The sequence below is a fragment of the Rissa tridactyla genome, chromosome 2 (genome assembly GCF_028500815.1).
Source record: "Rissa tridactyla isolate bRisTri1 chromosome 2, bRisTri1.patW.cur.20221130, whole genome shotgun sequence".
Lineage (NCBI taxonomy): Eukaryota > Metazoa > Chordata > Aves > Charadriiformes > Laridae > Rissa > Rissa tridactyla.
Window position 1 is genome coordinate 96,329,974 of NC_071467.1, and position 13,505 is coordinate 96,343,478.

At 44.7% G+C, this 13,505-nt stretch overlaps 1 protein-coding gene across 2 annotated transcripts in view; it reads right to left on the minus strand.

The window, feature by feature from the left end:
• Positions 1-796: 796 nt before the first annotated feature.
• Positions 797-13,505, minus strand: part of GFOD1 (glucose-fructose oxidoreductase domain containing 1) — a 75,217-nt gene continuing 62,508 nt past the window's right edge. For both annotated transcript variants that reach the window (XM_054190502.1, XM_054190501.1), the window contains exon 2: positions 797-9,160. In XM_054190502.1, coding sequence (XP_054046477.1) covers positions 8,241-9,104 — 864 coding nt within the window. In that variant the 5' untranslated portion in view covers positions 9,105-9,160 and the 3' untranslated portion in view covers positions 797-8,240. The remainder of the gene's footprint in view (positions 9,161-13,505) is intronic.

Here is a 13,505-nt window from a genome sequence, read left to right on the forward strand (position 1 = left end):
ATGGGTGAGCACTGAGACGAGTAGAATCCAACATCTTTCTGTGTGCTCTCCTGTAAAATAGAAAAAGCAACATAGGAAATGCTCTGTCCTTTTTAGGAATCAATCACAGAGGCAATAAATCTTTCCTCCGAGCCTAGAATCTCCCACTGCTTCGTATTATCTTCTGCTTTGTACTCAAGTGAGGTTTTCTCCAGCACCAGAGGGGCTGGAGTAACAAGCTCCTTACGAGGCTGGTGAGACATTCAACATATAAGGGAGAAAAGGAGCATGAGGGTAAACAGGAAAGACATGACCGCTCCTGGCAGATGGGAGCAAGGATCGTGTAGGCATGGGGATGTCACTGGAGGGAGCTGAGGACAGGGAAGGCAAAGGCATCCCAGGACACCAGTGGGGAGGTAGGAAGAGAATCTCCAGGCTGTGCTGGAGAAAGGAGAAAAAGAATCTAGGAGAAAAAGGAAATCCAGGAGAAAGGATCTCCAGGCTGTGCTCAGCAGGGATGTCCAATGCCCCTGTCTTGCTGTGCCACTGGATATACTCACATCCTTTGGCACCAAAACTGTCTCCTCAGGACACGTCACTCCAGGAGGCATTAGTTCAGTCCTTGTCATAACATTAAACCTTCAAATAGCTTAATGTTAAACCTTCCTCTTTCTCTCTTTCCGTCACAATCCCCACCCCCAAGCACAAAGCCCATATATTTTACTCCAATGTGTTGAACTTAACAAGCCGGCCAGAAACCAGGTTATTACCCTCCCGCCCCAATACAAGTGTGGGGAAAAACAACAGACAGCTGAGGTCACATCCTTTTACGTCTTTATTTGCCAGTTAAGATCCTTTTATTCCATCAATGCAAATATGCAGAACAGCAGGAAACCATGTTTTAAGCAGCACATACCAGTTGGCTGAGAATAAACTAACTACATTCCCCAAGCAATGTAAAAGTAACAATGCACATCATCTTCCAGAAGAAGAAACAAACAGATATTGCAGCCGAGAGGCACAGCAGGCAGCGTCCGTACAAAGTAGTTTGGCTATTTAAAATGCTAGAACCAGCCCTTGCCCGTTTCTCCAACCCACCCCCCCCGCCGCCCCCGAAAGTCCTACTATAATTTAACCACTTTTTTTTTGCTATCTACATAATATATAAAATATAAACTCTGTTTACTTATAACACTTACTTTTCTTGATAAATAGCTCTTTAAAATATCTACTGTACATATGTCCATGCGTTGACATTATATATATATAGCATTTATATATATGTATGTATGTCTGAAAAACAATAAATATATACTCAATATTGACACAGCAACAAACTGAACATATTCTCATTTGCAAAATCAAATAAAAGAAAACCAGTACGGAGAGAAACAGTGAGTGTCGCTTGTGAAGCACAGCATAGCAGGGAGCTCCGATTCCTGCCCCGGCTGGGTAGTCGGTACGCCACGTACTGGAGCAGTTGTGGTGTTAACACATTCTTTAATGAATCTGTGTTAAAAGTTACTTCAGGTTGTAGGTTAGCCACCCCGTATGCCGTGCGTAACACAGACCGAGCGCGAGCTCGGTGGGAAAGAAGGGAGACTCGCCTCCTGGCTGCCAATGGAATGAGAAACAGAAAGGGGAGGGAAGCGAGTCTGCCGGCTGGTGTAAAAAGAAAAAGAAGCAATGGCCAGCACATGGCTGGAAGGTCATAAATAACCACGGTAAACAAGTTAATGGAGTTAAGTGCTTTTAAAGACGATGGCTGGCACTGCTGCAAAAAGTGTCTTGATTATCTGTTGCCAACGCCATGTAACGAACCGGTTTTCCCACCACCACAAGGAGACACAAATGAAACCCAGATGGCCAAATTCAGATGCTAGAAATGGGGTCACTGCGCAACACTGCGAGGATGCAGGTTCAGAGCCAAACCTGCCCAAGGGCAGCTTAATTCACTGAACGGCCTTAAACCTAATGGATGGGATTTTTTAAAGTATGAACTTACAAAAAAAAAAAAAAAAGCCAACCAAAAGAACTCACACCCAACTCCAAACAGTCAATTTCACACATGCGAAAACATAATACAAGATGGATTTTTTTAACTTTTCATTAAAAACCAGCATTCTTTAAAAACAGAACTCGATCCCAAAGGAAAAAAAAAAAAAGACCTTCTACAAACATGTTTTGCGTTCAGTTTTGGACAGACCATAGCCATTCTGTTTATTCATTTAACCAAAAATGCTGAATAAAAGCTATTTCAGTTTGACCTAAGCTGATACCCTTCATTCCCCAACCCCATGGCTTTGATTTGGCAGCTTTGAAAAAGTCATTACTTGCCTGGGCTCTGGCTTCATACGCTCAGTAAGTCATGAGGTTATGACATTGGTTCATGAATGCAGCATTATGTTTAGTCCCGTCTACTTAAAATTTCTTCTTTTCATGAGCAAATGGAAGTGGGCAGTTATTGTTGAAGGGGAAATTATTTTTCTTGGACAGACTTCATCCAGCAGCTCAAGAGAGAGGAAATTTTAAAGCAGATAAGACTGCCGATTATACTTCGTCTCTAAAATTTACAAACTTTGCTTCCCACAAGTAACAACTTCAACAACAACAACAGCAAGAAGCTGCTATCCTGAACAATCCTGACATTTCCCAACTAGTCCTAGATACGCAGAGAGCACCGCAGAGGTCAAACAGTCCAGTGCTGAGTTTCATATATACTTAAGGGTACATCACTGGGCCACTGGAACATCATACCACTGTGTTGATTATCTGCCCGAAGCCAAAGGTCTGCTGGGTGCTTTTAAACCCTCGTAAATACAGAACTTAACAGTGAAGGGACTTGCTAATTTGTGGTATTTTATACTGAAGGCAATAGATAAAAGTCAAATCTAAAAATTCTCAGCAACAAGAAATTCTGTCATCAGTAATTTCTGAATCTCTGCAAAGACACTATCAAGATACTATCTTTACCTTTACTCATTAAATAAAATCTGCTTTTTTTTTTTTTTTGGTAGATAAATGAGTCATTTTAAATTGTCTGGGTCTTTTCCACATTTGTATGGACACAGAAATAAACAAGGTAACAGAGAAAATGAATTGTCCTTGCGCTGTGACCACGTGCAGCAGAAAAGCATCCTTTTTTGAATGGCTGAACTTCCAGGACAGCTGTTCACTTGTCACTGATTCGAAAGCTATCCAAAAGAAGGAAACACGAAGTACAAAGTGGAGAGTGCCTCTGACTGCCCTGTGCTGGCTGGGCAGGAAGTGCTCATGCTTTCAGCCAAAGCAAAGGAAGAGCTCCGCAGCAGACCATCCTCAGCCTAAACTCATCTATGCATGTCCTGATTCTCTGCCATATTGGCTGCACGGATAAGGATGTATCATCTCTAGTTGGTATTTTCTAACTACACCGCTAAAGTACTGCTAATTTAATGCATGCATGATATTAGATATAGGAAACCCCAAGATGTTGCAGAGTTCCTATGCCTCCATGTAAGGACTTCACTGAGTTCAGCGCTGAGGATGTGCACGGATCTAGCAGGAGTAGAGGACGGATGGTGCTTCCCAAAGGGCAGGGTCCCTTCTTGGGCTCCCAAACACAGTGGTGGAGCAAGGCTGCTGCTGTCACCCCTGGGAGGTGCAGCCCTCACCCTTCGTGTGACCACCATATTCTGCCTGTTGGCGCAGGCATTGCAGGTACCAGACTGCAGGCACACCTCCCTGTCACTCCCTGCTGCAGCCACCACTCTCTCTTTGGGCACATGGAAGGACTTCAGTTGCCCAGCACAAGGTTGCCCTACCCCTGGTGTGGACCCCAATGCAATTCCCATGGAAAATAAGACACTGTCTCCCAGCTGACCGCCCCAGCCTTGGAACAGACCCCTGCAGAGCAGCAGAGCATTTCACCTGGGCTCTCCCCTTTGGCTCTCTTTGTCTTTGGCAACAGACCATAACGTTCAGTATCCTCTGCGCACAGGTTGATGGCAAAGGGAAGAGCCTCTCCAACAGCAGCCCTGGGAAAGAGGAACGAACATTTCCTACCTAGTGTATGAACAAGCTCATTTGGAGGCTACTGTAAATTCCAGCAGTAGCCGCAGTTTGGCTATTAGGCCTGCACCAGCTCTAGCAGCATACATCTCAAGCCTTGTGGCACAGCATTCAAGAACAGCATTAAAAGTGCAATTCCAAATACACGTTTCCTGGTGTGGTACCGCTTTTGAGTTCAATCAAGTCCATCTCTGCTATCTGCTGCCCAAATTCTTAAACCCAGCATGAACTCCGGAGGCTACTTAGGGCAATTCAATGTACTTTCAACTACACCAAAATAGCAGAGGGCTTGATGCTGCCAAGAAATATCCCAGACTGTAAAGTAACAATTGATCAGAATAGTACTATATATTCTATAAATAAACCAAATTCCTTCCTCTTCTAAGGCAGGTGGAAGTTTAGTATCTTTACACTTGACATTACAGCACCTTCACCTCCTAGAGAATGGAAAAACTGTCATACAGTCCGGAACGTATGCCGTTACTGCTGTCTTCCCCGTTCAGCAATGACTTCACCTAAATCTAGCGTAAGGTCTCTGTTGCTGTCAGAAGAGGAGGTCCCACCCCCACCCCTGCTCATTCTGGCTGCCTCTCTGGGGCCAGCACTGTGGTCCCACAACGAGCTGTACAGGATTGAACCCATTTGCAAGCCAGTACTAACACTAGCATCAGATGGCTATGTAACCAAAGCATTAGATTTTCTTTCTGCTATGCAGCACTACCTGCATCAGTAAGTCTGCACAGGGGATGGATAATGCCTGTCACCCAAACCTTTGGATCTGGGACAGAAAGGTGGAGCTCAGCAGTGCTATCAATATATACTGTGTCTCGCCTGGGGACGTGTCCTGGTTTCAGCTGGGATAGAGCTAATTTTCTTTCTAGTGGTTGCTGTGTTTCAGATTTGGTACGGAAGGAACGTCAATAATGCATATTTTTTTAGTTGTTGCTAGGTGATGTTTATGCTATTCAAGGACTTTTTTCAGCTTCCCACAGAAGCTGAGAAGGAGCCTAGACAGAACAATGGAATGGCCAGTGGAATATTCTGTACCGTAGACATCATGTGCAGTCTATAAATGGAGGTTGGCCGGGGAGGGCAGGAATCCGGATGGGCTGAGCAACCAGTTCACTGGGTGGTGAGAGTGACTTGTGTTGTATTGGTTTATCTTGTGTATTCATTTACCATTATTATTATTATTATGGTTATTTTCCCTTTTCTTTTATTGTTCTATTAAACTGTCCTTATCTCAACCCACAAGGCTTTTCCCACCCCCCCACCCACCCTTTTCTCCCTCTTCTTCCTGCCTTTCTAGGGGAAAAGGGGGAGAACTGCAGGAGCGGCTATGTGATCCTAGCTGCCAGCTGGGGTTAAACCATGACAGGACTGTTCACTGCAGGGACAGGACTGTTCACTGCAGGGGCGGGAACAGAATTCCAGCATATCTTCTTCCAGCTGGCATCACAAAACCCAGAAAGACACAGAAAAAAAAAAAAGAAAATACAGATAGGAAAAACTGTCAACATTTGTGAACCAAAACGAGGTGCAAAAACATGAACAGCGACTCCAGCACAATGGTCAAACCATTAAGAAGCAAGAGTCACAAATGTTTTCGTCCAATTTAGTTCCAGTTTTGGATGATGTTTAACTAGACATGGTTAATTATCCACCAGGCTTGCATTCATGACTTGAACTATCCACTAATTTCAATAAATGGCTTTTGCCTTACTATATGAAAACTCTCTTGATCCCCTTGGGGATAATTCCATTTTTCAGGAGAAAGAGAGAGATGATTTCTTGATCAAATTCTCTCTTCTGTATTTCTCTGTGTATTTTTTCAGGGCAGGAACTGGATAGCATGGTATACCATGACAATTATAATAGGAAATTCCTGTTGGCACTACCTCAGGAATTCTCAGAGAAATCCATTTTTAGGAAAAACATCCAAACTTGGCAAGGGCTGCTTTCAAAAAAGAATGATGAAAGCTTGCCCGAGGTCTTAGCAGAAGTGGTCAGCCCCAGAGACAGTTGCTAGGACTGGCAAAACAACATGGATAGAAACAATTCTCCGTTTGGGTGTGGTTTTGCAGTATTACGTTATTCCTTCACCAGTCACACTATTACACTTTGGGGAATATTTCATGAAAGGTCACAAGTACGCTCTTCAAAAATTGAGCACACACATTAATAATTTTGCGGTGGGAGTCAAGTTTCCTAACTTTAGCCACCTAAAAATTTAGAAGGCAAGATTCTCTGCAAAGGAGGAGGACAGGAATTTCCAATGAGCACCTCCTTCTATATTAATCTTAGGATTAACCGAGTCAGCCTTTGGAGACCTTGCTCCGTATTGACTACCGTGTCCTTGCGCAGCGCATCAGGACAAGACACCTGACTTTCATCTGGCTAAAGTCAGATGAGATAAACCACCCTATTGATGCCCTCCTGTTCAAAACCATGAAGCTCTCAAACTGGGTATAGGACAGGCAGGAGCATACAGCAATCAGACGGAGTCATTTGTAGGAGAAGCCCTAGAGAAGCCCTTAGCGCTCCTAAAAATAGCAAAACTGCAAGTGCTTTTTAAAAAATCTAAATTAATCTGACAGTTCTCTTTCTAACCTAAAATGGCAACACTAATGCGATAGCCTTGAGAAAGAGGGTCATATTTTCTCTTTTAATTTACTGCTCATCCAAATGTTCTCTTCTTTCCCCTAGTCAAAATTAACAAAAAACCCTGAAAAGGTTTTTCTCAAGTTTAATATAATTTAGTGCTATATGCTTGTGTTCTACTTTCTTCCTATCTGAGGACGTAGCACTGTAAACATATAAGCACTGGAGCAGCTTTATGCAGAAAAGCAGTATCCCTGTTTACTGGGGTAATTCATGTGCCTGTCACTATATTGTTTCAAGAATATATTCTCAAAAGAATATATTATTTCAAGACTGTAATCGAAAATATTAACAAGAACACGACAAACATATCAAAAGAGTTTGTCCACCCCTGCACTGATAACAGGGAATGATTACTACAGTACCAGTAGCCAGCCACTTTAAGGAGGTGAAGAGGTGGGGGCCTTTATCTAATCTTTTTCGTTGGAAATGGATGGGAAATTTTCTCATCCCTTTGTTTTTCACTCACACTCACCACTTGGTGGAAGTGAAAGCTTCTGCCTTGAGCGATATGAAATTAATTGTCGGTACGCATCTCTCAAGTGCGAGTTCACAAAGGTTTAAAAGAACAGCACCCGTTCTAAGCATCATATGGTTTCGGGTTAGATTTCTACTGTTTTCCACCTAAAACCAAAACACACGACGAATTCACTCAAAAGTCAGTCCCAGACACAGGAACTTGCGTGTAAACCTTCATAAGACTAGCCTGAGTTCAGCTGTGTAACAAAACCCACTATCACTACTGTGTCGTGCCACTTGCCATCCATGAAGGTTTTGCACAACCCATTTTAATCAGCAAATCTGTGCAGTTAACACTGAAGCTGACCGGGAGCTCACAGAAGACCCTCCCTCCCCCGATACTGGGGCATATGCACTGCGGTTGAGGACTGCTTTGTTTTAAAAACCACACATTTTCCTACTTAATTGTGCTTTAAATAAAACAAAACAAAACAAAACAAAAAAACCAACTCGCTAAACCAACACAGAGAAGCTCCTAACAAGCTATATGAAAAGTGAGCTGCCAAGATTTTCCATATCACGCAACACTTTCCCACCAAGTCCTATTATTCTGTGTGTTGGTTAGAGGTGTAGTACTACAACACGGCGGTGTCAGCTGTCATGGTAGGAACCATTCATGTCAGACACTACAGAAAATTTAATGACATGACAGTACCTTCACAGCCCTCTGGTAGGTAAGGAAAATCTAAAAGGATCTTCCCAACCTTTCACAGTAAACACAATTGGATAATCTAAAGCACCTGCAAGCAGGAGATGAGTCCATGATATATCTTTCCTATCAGCCAGCTAATACTGTTACTAAAACAGTTAACGTTATGTCAGCTCTTAAGTCTCCTATCTGTTTTGGGCATTTCTAAGGACCTTATCACTTTGGCATTTAGCCACCGACAGATTTAGTTGATCCAAACACCATATTTCCTTCTCCCATATCCTCAGCTGTTTCTAAGATGCCCAGGCCCTTCACAGGGGCTGAATTACCATTTCCTTTAAGAGCTGTCTGGTTCCTATTCTTTCCTAGGAGCTGAGAGGAGCTAGCAGTACAGAGACATCCTGCTCTTCCGCATGGCTTCGCTGATTAAATATGCCGGGCTCAGTTCTGGCTCCTCGGTCATGATTGAAATGTTCTGCCACTCCCCCAACTGGTTTGACTTTTTAATGGTGTCCACCACACACAGGGCATACAGACAGTCATCAAAAGTGGCAGCCATTGTGAGGGGCCTCCCGTCCCAGGTCCTCCTGTCGTCCTGGTCCTCAAATGCCTGCCGGACAGCTTGAACCATCTTAATGGTGCCCCGGAGGTAAGGGGATGGGATGTCACTGAAGGCTTTCTCCGGAAGTAAGGAGTTGCTGACTGGCGTGGAGTCCTTCAGCAGGAGCTCCTGCTGAGGAGAGCTGTTGCTCTGTCCGTAGAGATCAGTGCCTATTACAATCAGCCGTCCTGCCGAACCCACCACAATAATGTCTTGTTTGAATTCGCCCGGGACGTTGAAGTTGAGCGTCACCGTGCAGCACACACCGCCTTCCAGGACCATCTGAAACGTACAGAAGTCATCGCTGGTGATCTGTCGTATCCCCTTGATGTGGTCCGTCTGCTTCACGAAGGTCTTGAGCAACCCGTGCACCTTCACAGCCTTCTGGCTGGTGAGGAAGGTCAGGAGGTCGATGATGTAGGTGCCAACCGAGTGCAAGCCCCCACCTCCCATCAGGTCATCACAGCTCCAATTGTACTTCTTCCCTAGCAGGCTTCCGCTGTGAACCTGTACCTCGCACACCAGCAGCTCCCCTACGTAACCCTCCTGGATCAGCTGCTTCATCTTCACAAAGGCGGGCAGGAAGCGCAAAACATTCCCCATGATGCTCATGAGCTTTGGGTAATAATGAGCCGCGGTCATCATCCTAAAGGCATCCAGGGGAGTCGCCGTTCGGTCACAGATGACATTTTTTCCAATGCCTGAAAAATAGTTTAAAAAAAAAAATCATCAACAAAAATATATCGATTGAGTGAGCTGAAAGCCTCAAGGCTATTCTTAAAGACTGAGCCAAGAAGAAAGATCCTTGAAAGAAGAAAGCATTTCAATATGGTGCTAAAGGCAACTAAGATCCTCTCTGGCATGTTTCCAAAATGCACGTAAGAGTTTCTTAAGCACCACAGTGACCATGTACCCCTTTATATTTTCAAAAGGCACTCATGCCTAAAAATAGCACGAAGGTGAGGGCCTGCACAGATAAGAAAGTAAGCTAAGGTGAGGTGGACTGCTACCCCACATTTGCCACCTTCTGGCAGCAGGTACGACACCAGCCACCCCCACTCAGCCATCTCAGAGACGTCTCTCCTGTGACAATCTGCCTGTGTGTGGGCTGCTGAGAGCTGAATCTGAGCTTCAGATTCAAATCCCTGAAGCATATGAGTAACACGACCACAAGTACACAGTAACTTAACGTAGGTACGCTGAAAAGTCTGGGCTTGTCTTCTCAATGCTCTTGTCCCTTCATCTTTCCTGTTCAGACTGTTTAAGAGGCTCTGCCTGGAGAGAGGGAGAAGTACTGGGCTTGTTGCTTGATTTAAAATGCAGGAATTGCTTCTCACTCATACAATCCCACACTATTCTGACAATGGCACTCATTTTTTCTGAAGCGGCTCTGCTGAAATGTCAACAGTGCATCCATGGTGCCAAGGGAGAACCACAACTGCTCTAAAACAGGTCAGATGTAGCTGTGACAATCTGTTCCTTCACAGAATTGCCCATATGGGCACACTGTTTACTGAAGTTTGCGTGACAGTCCTGTTTTATCTGGCCATCAAGGTGTGCAACTGAATGCAGGGCAGGCTGAGATGCTGAAATAATGGTTTTATTATTGATTTCTCCTCGTCAAATACTTTCATTCTGTACCCGTACACACATGGAGTGACAGAATCTCCAGTTTCCTTTTTAGTTACATACAAAGATTTTTTTTACGCTTAATGAGCAGTATTAGGTGAGCTATACAACACCATATAGCTCTAAATACGATCTTTGCCTTGACAGCCTCGGGCTATAGCTGGGCCGGGCGCTTAAAAGAGCTGAATTTGGAGCCTGTCTGCTGGAGTCGAGATGAATAAATCTGGTTACTCCTTAAATCGCTTTGTGTTTTGATTCCTTTTCCCTTCAGATAGGTGAGAAATCCTTTTTTCTTTAAAGAGCTATTGTGAGGATAAAATTTTACATGTTTTGGAGCTGTTTGGATGAAGTCTATAAATACAGACAGATGGCAGGGATCTGTCTGAGCCCACTTACATGAATATTTAACAGCCTGACTGGAAGAAGAAGGGGGTCACAGTCCAAACATTCAGTAACCAGCTTATCCACAGTGCCTATTCCCAGTCTTTGTCTGCTGCTATTTGAGTAGCTGAAACTGGAGGGAGGGCTGTCACCACTGAAGTGGCAGTCACATCTAGTTAACAGCCAAGAAGGGAAAGATCTTCCTTCAGCTTGCTCCTATTTACCTTCTACTTAATCAGGTAAGTAGAGACGTACTCATTTTCCTCTTATATTAGGCAGGAATCCTCTCTTCAGGGGCCATCATCTTCCCTTCTCACTTTTCTCTCTCATCTTTACAGACTGCTACTGGTGACCTAGTTGACACGTTCAACCATATAGCACTTCTTTTTCTGCTCCTGAATAATTTTTTTTCTGTGTCTGTTTGATATTGGAGAAAGCATTCATCCGCCTACCCTATATTGCTCTAACTGGTAGCTCCAGCTGCCTCACTTCATACAGATCACTAATATAATAGCCCCCCTTGAGTTACACACACTCTTTGCAGAGAGATTTTACTCTGGCAAATCAGTTATCAAAATAAGGAAATCTTAGACAAAACTTGCTCACAGTCAAATCTTCCCGAAATAATCATTTTCCCCCCAAAGAACCCATAGGTACTGCGTCATCCTCTGACCTGCTCACCACTGATTCACAAGCATCGTCTTCTGCTCCAGTTCAGCTTCCCTCGTTCTGCCTCACAGGCGCCTGTCACATTTTATCTGGGGTCTGTGCAAGCACTAATCTCTCAAGATACGCAGCTCTACACGTGCTCGTGAGGAAGAGGGTCTGCTTTCATTAGGAATTGCAGCCCGGGGACAATCTTTTTGCTGGGTGTTCAGTTCCGTGCACAGCGGTGGTCAGTCCTTCACCAAGCGGGGCAGGGAACACTTGGGACTGTCGCAATCTGAGTGCCAAATGATGATTATAAATATGAAAGAGAAGCCTATGGGGTTTTACATCCCTTACATTCAAGAGAAACTGCCATTAGGATCAGTGTAAGTCAGGCACACGTGCATAGGAAAGGGAAGAACCCTAAATATTTGTATGGAGACAGGGAAAAGGTGAAGTCTTATGCTTACTCCTTCCACCTTTTCAACCTTTTTGGAAAGGTTGAAACCTTTTAATTACAGCAAATCCAAAATGCAAATGTTTTGAAAGCCTTCCCGTCTCTGTGCATATGCTGACAATACACGCTGTGCTCTCATCCCTGTCAGGGATTTAGACGGATTTTCCCTTGGTGCCCAGAAAGCTTTTATACTCTATTAAAGCTTGTGCATGACACTGCTCAGCACTCGAGTCTGTGCACACTGCAGATTCTTTGTCTTCTGTGTAGCTGCAAATCTGCAAGCAGCCACATTAGCTTTCTCGGAGCAGGGAGAGAACATGAAAGGTTTGCTTAATTTAATTTAGAGAAATACTCTGGTGTGTTTATGCAACTGGAATAAGAAACAGGCGGATCAAAACACCATCGTTTTCTGCTCTCCCCCCTCTGCTCCCTTCCCAAAAGGAGAAGGAAAAAAGGCACCTTCCCGTGGAGCCGTTCTCTGAAGCAGCGACCGGCAGAGCAGAGGGCGGCGTGCGAGGAAAACCTCCCTTCCCAACGCTGGGAGGCTCACGCAAAGGCCTGCTGTGACTGCAGGTGCTGCGGGGGGATTCGCTGGGCACTGACCCCCTTCTCCTGGCCTGGGGCTAGCAACTAAGCCTGTCTTTTGGACAAGACTCCCCAAGAAAGAATCAACTGTTACCGCTTGTGATTCTACCACTGTGTTTTGCCACTTCGCACATCTTTGAAAATCACACCACAGCAGACAGCAAAGACTTCATTAATTACATAAAAGCAGGGCAGCACCGTCAGCTTGTTCCAGCAGAAAAGCGCAATATATTTGTCTGTGGCGATAAGCAATAGCGGCAAATGCATCTCATTGTACGAAATGATAACACACCCCTTCTACATGCATCAAGAAATTTGGTCTACGGTGCTACAGTTCTCAACCAGGCAACTTCTGAGCATTGATTTCTTGAGTTCTTAGGTAAAATGAAGTAGAAAAATAATTTAAGGACACACAGTTGTTTTTGAGGGCTCACACAGCCTTCGCCCCAGTCTCTCTGCTTGGCTGTGCTTCAAAAAGAGACAGAGCGGTGCCAGCCAGGTGGTAAGTGACGTGACGTGGCATGGGATTTCTCTGACCTGGCACGGAATAGATGAAGCTCACTCCCGGCCAGCCCCAGTCCAAAGCTGATGTGGGGTAACACATCTCCTAGCAAAGCTCCCGGGAGCGCAAGTTGACTCTGTGGAGTCCACCCACAGCTGCCATGCAGGGCTTCAGCCTGGGACCCGCTCCGTGACCCACCGCTCCAGGAACAGACGGACAGAAACACAAAAAACCTACATTAACAGGCGCCGTGCCATGGTGCTGGTGAGCCACCTGTGCCCACAGGTGTGGGGCCACGAGGTGGCAACCACAATATACCCAACAGGTCGGCTTCCCTGAACCCCTCTATCTTCTCCCCCCAGCAGGAAAACAGGAAAAAACACATAATGGTGGATCTGGAAGATGTCCATCTATGAGACAGACCAGATCCCTAGGCCAATGACTTCAGTATAACTTGCTCTAGCAGTCCTTAAGAATGTGAAAGCACATGAGTGTGAGCAAATTGACACAAGAGAACTGACTTCTAGGTTTGGTTGCTAACGACTGAAAGATGGCCACATCTGACGACTGCCTGGTTCCTCTTTAAAATGAATCAACGCTTCCAGAGCAGATCCACATCACAAAACCACTACTAACACTGGTGTCTTCTCACTTCTCAGTATGTCCCCCAAGCCAAACCTCAGCAACTTAGATACCAATCTGCATTTATTTTAAGAAGGTTAAGAACACTGATCTTCTCTGAAGAAGTAGATGTCTAACCAACTCTCTAGAAGCAGCTGAGCAAATAGAATAAATTGGCTGTACTGTCATTGACGCTAACACTCGAGTGAGGATTTCTCTACCA